We start from the raw sequence: 9,996 nt of genomic DNA, 5'->3' as shown, positions 1-9,996 counted from the left end.
AAGTTTAAACATGAAAATCTTTTGTTGTATCAGAATCAAACATTTAGTTTTTTAGACGAATTCAAGTATGTACAGTCAATTCAATTATTTATTCAGGACAATGCACATTAATAAACAATCAAATACATTGTATCGATCGTAAATGGGCCAGATTATATAGCATAGTTGCTCATTTGCATCTGTAGTCCGTCGACAAGATAACTAAGTAAAACAAGTAACACTATACAATTTAAAAACAGTCAGATAGAAACATTCCATTAAAATAGGCAAACAAAAAATAAGAATAACTAAAGATGCAAACATGTCTGGGAGCCTTTAAGATGTAGTTTGAGGTGCTTTTTAAAGGTGCAATAAGTGGGAAACTTTTATTAACTTATAAATTCAGACAGATTACGTTTATTCAACAGATTTAATTTATTTTTTAAATCATATTCAAACTGTTGTCATAATGAACCATAGCGGGCATCTGGTCTATGTATGTTTGTGTCATCGGATATAAATTCTACGCTTAAAAATCTGAATTTTTCAGGAAGGCTTTGAATTTTTGTCATACAATAAAAATTCCAATCAAGAAAAATAATTAAACAAATTATTCTAATAACTAAAATCTGATAATGCTGTAATATCTGTACATTAAACTAGAATTTCATTTTTATTTGTTCATACCAAGAAAGACAGACGTTTTTATAATGTGATCTTTTCTTATTTAACCAGATCCTACTGGGAATAAAAAACACAGTTTCAAGCACAAGACAGGCTGCAGAAGGTATCAGAACAGTTACAAACACATTACAGTCACAAACAGGCACAAAGATAAAAAATAAGCTGAAGTTCTAAAAGATTTACAGCAGTTTAAATGGATTTTTTTAATTTAAAAGCATTCAGAGAAATTTCTCTGTTTTCCGGTTTCTTTGCAGCATTTTTAAAACAAAAGCTGCTGAGTAGGGATGCACCAATACGATACTGGTATCGGCACCAATACCAGTATTGGTATCGGTAAAAGTTAACCGATACCAGGAACCGATACCAATGCAGTTGCTTGAAAATGGCTTCACTGTAACTTGTCATTTCTGTTCACCTAATATTTTAGTTTTGTGATGATTTCCATTCATATATTTTACTTTTTATTTACCTCACAGTCTTTACCTGTTGAAAACAGAGAAGAAAATAAAATCTGTATTCCAAATCATTGCATTTTTTTGTGTGGTAGAAGTATCAATATTGGTAATCGGTATCGGTGAGTACTCAGATTCAGGTATCGGTATCATATCGGTTTGGAAAAAAGTGGTATCGTTGCATCCCTACTGCTGAATAGACTTTATTGTTTTCTTTTCCAAACAGGAATAGAAGTTTGTTTTGGAGCAACGCCACTTGGACAGATTCCATACGGCGAACTAGTCTTATTGCACTCGCTCTTCAGTTTCAGGCAGACGAAGCAGAACTCTGTGTCGCAGCGAGGACAGGTGATGTTTTTACAGAACTGCCGGTTGTGCTCCACCTTCATGCCGCACACGGGGCAGGCACGGACCGAGGGGCAGCTGGTCACGCCCTCTACCTCAGGCAGACTGATGTCTTTGCATGTCTGCAGGAGCTGCAGGTCCTTGTTGATGCAGCCGTTGTTCCCACAGCGACCCGACTGACGGCCCGGGTCTTTCCACTTCTTCTGACACTGCCAGCAGAACTGGTACGCCTTCTTCTGGTCCGCTGTGCACACGACGCACTGCACACACAGGCTGGACAGATCCTTCCTCTCCACGCAGGTTTTACACTTTGGGCACTAAAATAGAAAACAGGAACACTTGAATCTACAGGATTTTTGGTTTATAGTTTTGGAAAACAGCCGCCAGGTTCTGGACCACTCACCGACTGGACGTCACAGTAACTGTCAACAGCCAGACGGGCCATCTTCTCCTCAAAATACTGCATTTCCTCTACATCCAAAGCAGCCAGTCTGCGCACCTCCTGGTACGACCACAGCTGGTTGCAAAGTTTGTTTGTAAGGACGTCCACCACTGCAGGACACCTGAATTCATGTTTACCCTTAAAACAAAAATTAACCATTTAGAGTTCATAAATTTATTCTAGTTATCTTCTGAGTTACTCAAAATGACCATCTCGGAGCGCTTACATCTTCCAGCTGGCAGCGACACCACTGTGTCAGAGACTCGGGCGTCACAGCGTGACCGCAGGACAACCGGGCTCGGAGAGAGACCGAGTCTGAGGCTGAGGAGACCAAACTCAAGGATCAGATGTGATGTGAACAGTAGCTCACGTAATAACAGAAATGATAGCTAATGCTTAGAAACTAAAAGAAGCACTTGGATACTCTGTGGACAAAACCGGGTTCTGATTAGTCTTACACACTGGATCCAGGTCGTCGTCCCCGTCGACGAACGTCAAAGTGGCATCAAGCGGGTCGTACTTCTTCTTCGGTGGGTCCTGACCTCGAAGGCTCATTTTGATTCTGAGAACAATAAAATAAATCAGTAACTGTTAATGATGAGAAATCACAACTATCATATTAAGCAGGTTTCACCAACATGAACAGAGAAAATAGCGCTTTTGTTTTGGAACCACACTGAGCCTTAAAGCAGACATCCGGAGCCTTTTGTCATAGGGCTCCATCTAGAGGCAGAATAATACATCGCACCTTTAAGCCTCTCCCCCTCTCCGTGATTACAGCTGGAAGCAACGCCGGTTATTCATGAACGCACCCTTCTAGTCAGCAAACAGAGCTAAAACAGGTAGTTTTACAATTATTATTATCAATCTATGCCGTTTATTTGTATTTTAAAGATTTACTTGTCCACATGAAAGGACGCCAACTCGGCATCAGTCTAGGTGCGTCCACAAACACTCGCGCATGCTCTGTGATTGGCATCCGTACGTAAGAAGATGTCTAATTGGTTAATGCTGAATGGTGCTCAGTTCACATTGCATGGGGCTCTACGGGATGGGGGGTTTAGAAAAATAACTTTACACATTGCCTACATCACAGAATATGGGAAGACTTTAACAGATAAAAAAAATCCTACATGATTCCTAAAAGAGGGAAAACTCCAGGTTGTGTCTAATGACGTTCTCTTTGCTCTGTCATAAGTCGTCTTGTTTTTTGTGAATATATCCAAAATAAGACTGATGATCATTTCTGGGGGTATTTGGGGGAAGTTTTGCAGCTTGTTTTCAGTTTGAATCAGGCATTTAAAAAGTTCCTAACTAAAGGGATGAACCTAATAAATTTGCTTCTAAATGAGGTTTAACGCATCACAGCTGTATTTGTCATTGTAATACGTTTACTACAAATTACTTTTTGACACAAGTTCAATTACAATACAGGTTTTCAGCATATCAAATCATTTATAAAATTAACATAAGGGGGAACAGTCCTTGTATTTAAAAATTTAAAAGCTTTATATGTTAAAACAAAGATAAGATTTTGTTTAAATGTGATATATATCTAGTTTGCATTAACATAAACCATTCCTTGTGTATATAAAATGATGACAAGTGTAAATCTAAGCAAAATAACTGATAAAAATGATATTTGTATCATTAGAAACAGCTGCCTGAGCATTGGGACATGAGTTTTAACACTTATGCAAAAAGAATAAAACTATGTTTCATGTAAAGTGCAGACAGTTACATTAAAAGGCAAGGCAGCTTTATTTATATAGCACATTTCAAACACAGGGCAATTCTGTGTGCTTTACAGTTAGCATGAAATGGCACAACAAAAACAACAACAACAATGAGAACAGAAATTAAAATATAAACAAATAAAAGTATAATTTAGAGCTAAAAGGAAAAGACAGAATAAGGTTGAGCAATTACATCAGAGATTACAAGAAACAATTCATTCAAAGGCTGATGAGTACATTAGGGTTTTAAGTTTTAATTTAAACAACACTACGGTTGGGGCAGATCTGAGGTCATGGGGAAGCTGATTCCAAAAGTGAGCAGCATAGCAGTTAAAAACATCTTCACCCTGTTTGGTTCTGACCCATGGTTCTACTAGCTGATTGTTACCTAAGGATCTCAGAGCCCTATTGGGTGTATATGCAGGAATGAGATTTGACATGTGTGTTGGCCCCATGCCATTGAGTGATTTATAAACTAGTAGGAGCACTTTGAAATCTATTCTGCAGTTTACTGGTAGCCAGTGTAAAGATCTAAAAACAGGAGTGATGTGCTCCATTCTCTTAGTTCTTGTTAGGACTCTAGCAGCAGCATTCTGAACAAGCTGCAGTTGCTTCACAGCAATTAAAACTAATTTGACAGTTCATAGCTGCATTTTTAGCATGCAAATAGTGCCATAGTCTGAATGTTTGCTAAACTGATGGCATGTTAAGATAATATTGAGCAACTATTATTAGTCTGACATTTGATCTGAGGCTAGTTTTGACGCCTGTTGTTGGCACAACAACCGTAAATGCTATTAAACTGACTCACTCTTCAGGGAAACCCAAAGGCCTTTCCTGGTTCAAACTGATAATTCCAGTAAAAGCTTTTATTACATGGTAATAAATCAGCTCAACTTGAAATATTATAAAATTTAAAACAAATATGAAACAATTAAATAATTAATTCAAGATAATTTGTGAAATAAAATGCAAAAACGACCAAAAACAATGTTAATATTGGTAATTTAGACTTCAGTAAAGTTAGCAAGATATTCACAGATACGACTTTGTGAATATCTTGCTAACTTGACTGAAGTGTGTAATAATAATACTTTCATCTATTCGGACAAAATTATTTAAAAACGCAGCAGAAATGAGCATCTTACCTCAGGACCTATAAAAATAACAAATATAAGAGACATTTTAACAATCAGCAGTGTTTTGGGCTTACCTTGGAGGAAGTTTTCTCTCAGGAACTCCCTTGTTGTGCTAACCGGAAGTAGCAACGGTGTACTCTAGCTAGCAGTCAGTCCTAACAGATACTTTCGCTGATCGTTTAGAGGTTTTAAGGTAAACTTTCTGCTATCCGTGCCCAATTTCAGTTGTGAGAGGTAGTTTGTGACATTCCGCTGCTTCCGTCCACCTTCTGTCGCCTCCTCCTCCTTCCGTTCGGACTCTTAACGAAAGTGAAACGCAGCGGCGGGCGGGATGAAAACGGATAAGTTGCTTGTTCGGTGAGTCTCTGCGTGCTTTACCCTCCCATTCTGCTACTAAAAGTTAGATAAAACCCATCATGTGCTTTATTGTAAGAGCACCAGCCTGATAAACTTTATTTTATCGTTTAATTGTTTCAAACTGTGTTTACAACGTGTCGGAGGCGCGAAGTCATGGCGAGATTTCCATGACACCGCAAAGCACGACTGATACGTTCACGGACTCCCAAATCTGTTTATTACGTTTATGTAGGCCAAAACATCTGACGTTTATTCTAAAGGGCAGCTGTGGCTACACTGTAGCTCATCACAATCAGCGTGTGAATATGTGTGTGAATGGATGAATGATACACTGTAGTGTAAAGCGCTTTGGAGTCCTTACTCTGAGAGGCGCTATACAAGTGCGGGTCATTTATCATTTAAAGCATAATCAGTACTCTTATGACAGGCTTTTGTGTAATTTCACGTTTATTAACATTTTAGGTATCACTAAAAACAGATTTAAACACAACACAACCGAACAGTTCATTTCTTTCTACCAAAACAAACAAGTCAAATTTTTGTATTTACATGACAAAATGTAGGTGTTTATTCTTTTCATCATCAGTTCTTCTTACAGGGAAACTTTGTTGTGTCTCTGATGTCCCAACAGGATGAATCCATGAGTAAATGAAGAAAAAAAATGCAAAAAGATGCAAAAATGCCCATATTATCACTTGAACTACACCAGTATGGATCATCGTATTGTAAAAACCTTTGCAGAAAAACTTGGGAACTTGTCCATCTCGGGTAGGTGATGCATCGTGAAACAAAACCATGTAGATATCATATGTGACAGATCATGTGATAGTTATTTGTTCCTGTTGTGTGTTTAGATTATCATGGCCTCAGGAGTCCAGGTCTGACATGTTTTTTGAACAGTGTGCTGCAGGTGCTTTTCATGACTGAGAACTTCAGAGAAGCTGTGGAAAGGTTTGTGCATTTAGACATTTTGGAATATTTTTCATTTGTGCACTGAAATCTGTTCACTTATTAAGAGTGTTGTTTCACTGAGCATACATTAACACCTTATTGTCTTCAGTAATTGTTCAACAACTCTTGACCAACATCTGGGAGAGCTGTTCTGTAATTTAGAGAGAAACGTGGCTGAAACCCACAGCATCACTAAACACCTGGGAATCAAAGATGGTAAGGCTTCATTTGGACAAATTGTCTGCCCCTGTATCAAAAAAATAAATAAATGAAAACATCAAAAACACTTTTCTTTTTAGTGTACGAGCAACGTGATGCCGCGGAGTACTTTGAGAAGATCCTCTGTCAGACCAATGAAAATGCCTCTAAGGTAGTATCACGTTATACTAATGCATAACCAACATTAGCAGCTAATAAAGTGGTTGTAAAATAGGTTTTAAACTGGAAAATATCAAAAAGCCAAACAAAAAGAGAAATTTGTCATTAAACAATAAATCAGTAAACTTACGCTCATCATCAAATGACAGGCGTTGTCAGTCCTGTTGTAAAGATGGTGATTTCTATTGTGCAACTAGAAAAATACTAACTTATCTGAGTATTTGTTTAATCTGCTGTTTACTTGATTCCTCCAGACTAAAATACAACACACTTCATCTTTTAGAACTAAATTTAGGTCACTGCACCATTAAACTAGCAGAAGACAACACTAATTAAACATTGACTTTTAGGTTTTTAAAGGAGAACTGATGCATAAAACCAGTTGCCGCAAGTGCAGACAGACCAACGATTCCAGAAGCCTCTTTTGGCTTCTTCCCCTCTCAATGGACGCCTCGAGCAGGAAAAGCTACAACCTGGTAGGAAGTTTTTCTTTAACCACAATATGATTTAGGGTTGGGCGATGGGACGAATTATTCGACTATCGACGATGGGCTGAGCCTTTCAACAGTTGGTCTTACAAGAGACGGTTTGTTTGTTTATTTATTTGTTTGCCTGTGAGTGAATTTGTTAGTGACTCATGCAGGTGTGCAGATATTTAAAACGTTACACACATAGAATTGAAAATGAATGGAAAATTAATGGTATTATTGAATGTTTTTGTATTATTTTAAAAATGCGAATGAGGAGGATAAATGGATCATGTGACCTCTGGCGAATTCACCCTCCTCACAGCACGTCCAAATGCAGCAGCGGTTCATTTCATTTCCTACTCAAACTCATAAAAAGGAAACCCAGTAGCCCGTGTTCAGGCTACTGGGTTCCGGCTCTTGGAGGGTGCAGACGCATTTTTCCTCCTCTCCTCCCTATCTTACCCCCAAGGCTCTTTGTCTGTCTCTGGGTGCACGGCTGCTTCTGTAACTGGAAACTGAAATAGCTAAAATAGACCTGGTCAGTTGGTCACTTAACGCGATTGATAACATTTTTTCAACGATGAGAACGGGAGAAGGGGCTCCCGGGTGCCCCTCTGGGACAGAGCCAGCTGGGCATATCATGGACTCCTGGAAACAGTGGAACTTGATCTGCCTATCTCAACTGTCTGTGGAGGATTCTGAAGACGTCTGGATATTCGTGGTGTTGGTGTCAGGTTTCCTGCTCTTTGGCCTAGGAGGAAAATTAACGAGCTGTTGAGGAATATTGGCGCTGTCCCGGAGCTCAGGGATGGATTACACCGCACTGTAAATTCACAGACTCACATAATTGTCGAGATGAGTCGTAAGCTTGGAACTTTGGCAGAGATTCATGCTTTGGCACAAAAGATGGATGCCATCAAGGAGAAAGTGGACGAATCAGCACGGATTGTGACAGATTAATTTACGCCATTATTGGGATTTTGAGAGGTTGAGGACCAGCGGAACTCTAGGACAGAGAGGAAATTATCTCTGTCTGGCCCCAAAACAATTTCTAATCTGAATCTGGTGCCCTTGAGCCTGTAAGGCTGCAACGAATACTCCCCCTTCAGAAGAAATGTGGAATGCTGCCGTAGCCATGGCAACTCTGTCTCCTATCCCAATCTGGGCAGGACTGCGGGCTGTGAAGGCTGCTGAATCGTTCCAGGGGTCACTGTGCCCTCCAAACCTCAACGACCTCCTTCCCCTGTCCAGACTGAGGTGACGTGCGCTGCTTATCGTGGCTGCAGGAACTGACTAGTGGACACTTACGTTGTGTTGTCTGAAGTCTGTTGCATTTCTGTCTGAGGTGTTTTTTGCAGAGCAAAGCTGCCCTCCCTGTGGAGGGTAACTCTGAAGTGCCTTTTATTTTTCCCTCCACCTGAACCAATCCTCATGTAACCCTCTGATCTCTATTAAGGTAGCGCGACTCAGGGTTGCGAATGACCACAGTCACCAATTCTTGTCATGTGTCTATGCATATGTATGTCTGAGCTCAGAATTGTGTGTACTGAAACTCTAATTTCCCTCTGGGATTAATACAGTATCTTTGAATTGAATTGAATTGAAACAGTTTAAATAAAATACCAACAAAGACGAGGCTCTTTTTAACACTTTAACCGTGTTTAATACGGGCCGTTTATACATCACTCTACCAAACTACAAATACAAAATTCAACAAAAAATAAGAAAAATCTAAATGGCTCTTCCAGCAAACATGTGCTCTACGCTTCCATTAAAAATAATCCATGTTAGGGCTGGGCGATATGGCAAAAATAGAATATCACGATTTTTCCAATATTTTATCACGATTTCGATTTTATCACGATTTTTTTATCCATGAATAGCATAACTTCAATTGCGTATTAAAGAAGAGAAACATTGAATAAATAAACATTTATTCATATTAGGGATGATCAGCACAGTGCTAACACACATATTTTAAACTCACACCAGAGATGATAAAAGCCCTGAGAGAAACAATTACAAAAATCAGTTTTTCTCGTTTTTCAAGTAACTTAACATAAATTAAAATCGTAAACATATTTAAAGTGCAAACATGTCAATTGCAAACGTATTGTGCAAACGTTAACTTGTTCAAAATACTATGTAGCTCCCAGTTGCTCATGTAGTGGATAGTTAAGCTCAAATACGGCTCTGATGTGCGGCTGGACCAGAGATCGCTTGTGGTAGCAAAAAACTGCGCATTCTGAATATTTTCTGCAACAAGTCTCTAAATAAAGTAAAATTTTCCAGTGCAGATTGGAGACAACCCATAGAAGCACTGATTTGATCTCATTTCAGAGAAAAATTGAACAGGTTAGATGCACCTAATAAATAAAATTACTAACAAACTCAGGAATCTTTCTTTGCTTCACTGTTCTGGTGCTGAAAATATCACTAATGTGGATCAAAGGAGATACACAGATGAATGCACCTCTTATTATTTGGAAACTACATTTACTGCAGCTGGCAGAGGCAGAGGTCGTTTCTATTGATACACGGAGTTTACAGAATCATTATAAATGTTAATAGGGGAAGACTGCAGGAGGGAGCGGTAAAATACAGGGGGTCCCAGCAAAAACCAGAAACTACGAGTCTGATTAAACCCGGCCCGCTGGTTTTCCATCAGGCAGTCACGGGGCAGCTCCATCGACCCAGTGACCGAGCTCAGTCCGGTACCGACACCGGCTCGGCAGAGGGTGGACGAGCCGAGGCGGTGTCGTGCTCTGCTTAAGAAGCGGTGTTATTTTCCTGCTTCAGAAGACGTGTCCAACGTGTTTTTACGCTTTCTCCGAGACATGTCACGTCGCTAAGTTGTTAGCGCCGCGCGCTAAGGAAACCCTGCGTTCCTCTTCGGAACGAAAACCTCGTTGTCGCTCAGCCGCGGCGAAGCCATGTTTGTTCACACACAAGTGAAAACAAGCGGGGGCACTAATATATTACTATGACTCACTCTGATTGGTTGAGGGTCAAACAAAGGCGTGTCATTCGCCTGGGGTAAGTTCCCTTTTCATTCAGAGGCAG

General features: G+C 39.6%; 2 protein-coding genes across 5 annotated transcripts in view; one reads left to right on the top strand and one right to left on the bottom strand.

Annotated features, from left to right (window-relative positions):
* Window positions 1-60: 60 nt before the first annotated feature.
* Window positions 61-4,989, bottom strand: LOC107377290 (E3 ubiquitin-protein ligase RNF19A). 2 transcript variants are annotated; one of them, XM_015946809.3, is made up of 5 exons: window positions 4,852-4,989; window positions 2,361-2,464; window positions 2,129-2,223; window positions 1,864-2,040; window positions 61-1,777 (listed from the first exon to the last, which is right to left on the bottom strand). In XM_015946809.3, the coding sequence occupies exons 2-5, from the start codon at window positions 2,455-2,457 to the stop codon at window positions 1,319-1,321; spliced, it is 828 nt and encodes a 275-aa protein (XP_015802295.3). In that variant the 5' UTR covers window positions 2,458-2,464; window positions 4,852-4,989; the 3' UTR covers window positions 61-1,318. The 2 variants fall into 2 exon arrangements, with proteins under 2 accessions (XP_015802295.3, XP_054603683.2); XM_054747708.2 differs by lacking the exon at window positions 4,852-4,989 and adding an exon at window positions 2,541-4,821.
* A 5-nt stretch (window positions 4,990-4,994) lies between these two features.
* LOC107377292 (ubiquitin carboxyl-terminal hydrolase 50) overlaps window positions 4,995-9,996 on the top strand; it is a 12,862-nt gene continuing 7,860 nt past the window's right edge. For 2 of the 3 annotated variants that reach the window (XM_054747706.2, XM_054747705.2), the window contains exons 1-6: window positions 4,995-5,134; window positions 5,766-5,902; window positions 5,989-6,085; window positions 6,195-6,301; window positions 6,385-6,455; window positions 6,814-6,939. In XM_054747706.2, the coding sequence (XP_054603681.2) occupies window positions 5,806-5,902; window positions 5,989-6,085; window positions 6,195-6,301; window positions 6,385-6,455; window positions 6,814-6,939 (498 nt within the window). In that variant the 5' untranslated portion in view covers window positions 4,995-5,134; window positions 5,766-5,805. The remainder of the gene's footprint in view (window positions 5,135-5,765; window positions 5,903-5,988; window positions 6,086-6,194; window positions 6,302-6,384; window positions 6,456-6,813; window positions 6,940-9,996) is intronic. The other variant, XM_054747707.2, reaches the window with a different exon arrangement.

Source organism: Nothobranchius furzeri, chromosome 2, assembly GCF_043380555.1.
Source record: "Nothobranchius furzeri strain GRZ-AD chromosome 2, NfurGRZ-RIMD1, whole genome shotgun sequence".
Classification (NCBI taxonomy): domain Eukaryota; kingdom Metazoa; phylum Chordata; class Actinopteri; order Cyprinodontiformes; family Nothobranchiidae; genus Nothobranchius; species Nothobranchius furzeri.
Note: the sequence above shows the minus strand (reverse complement) of the source record. Positions and strands in the feature narration are given on the sequence as shown.

Bases quoted from the DNA above. Each gene is read 5' to 3' on its own strand.
- LOC107377290 (XM_015946809.3), bottom strand. From the start codon at position 2,457: ATGAGCCTTCGAGGTCAGGACCCACCGAAGAAGAAGTACGACCCGCTT. The intron at 2,224-2,360 runs GTAAGACTAATC...TGGTCTCCTCAG, and splicing joins CGACGACCTGGATCCAGTGT to CCTCAGACTCGGTCTCTCTC. The intron at 2,041-2,128 runs GTAAGCGCTCCG...TTTTGTTTTAAG, and splicing joins GTCGCTGCCAGCTGGAAGAT to GGTAAACATGAATTCAGGTG.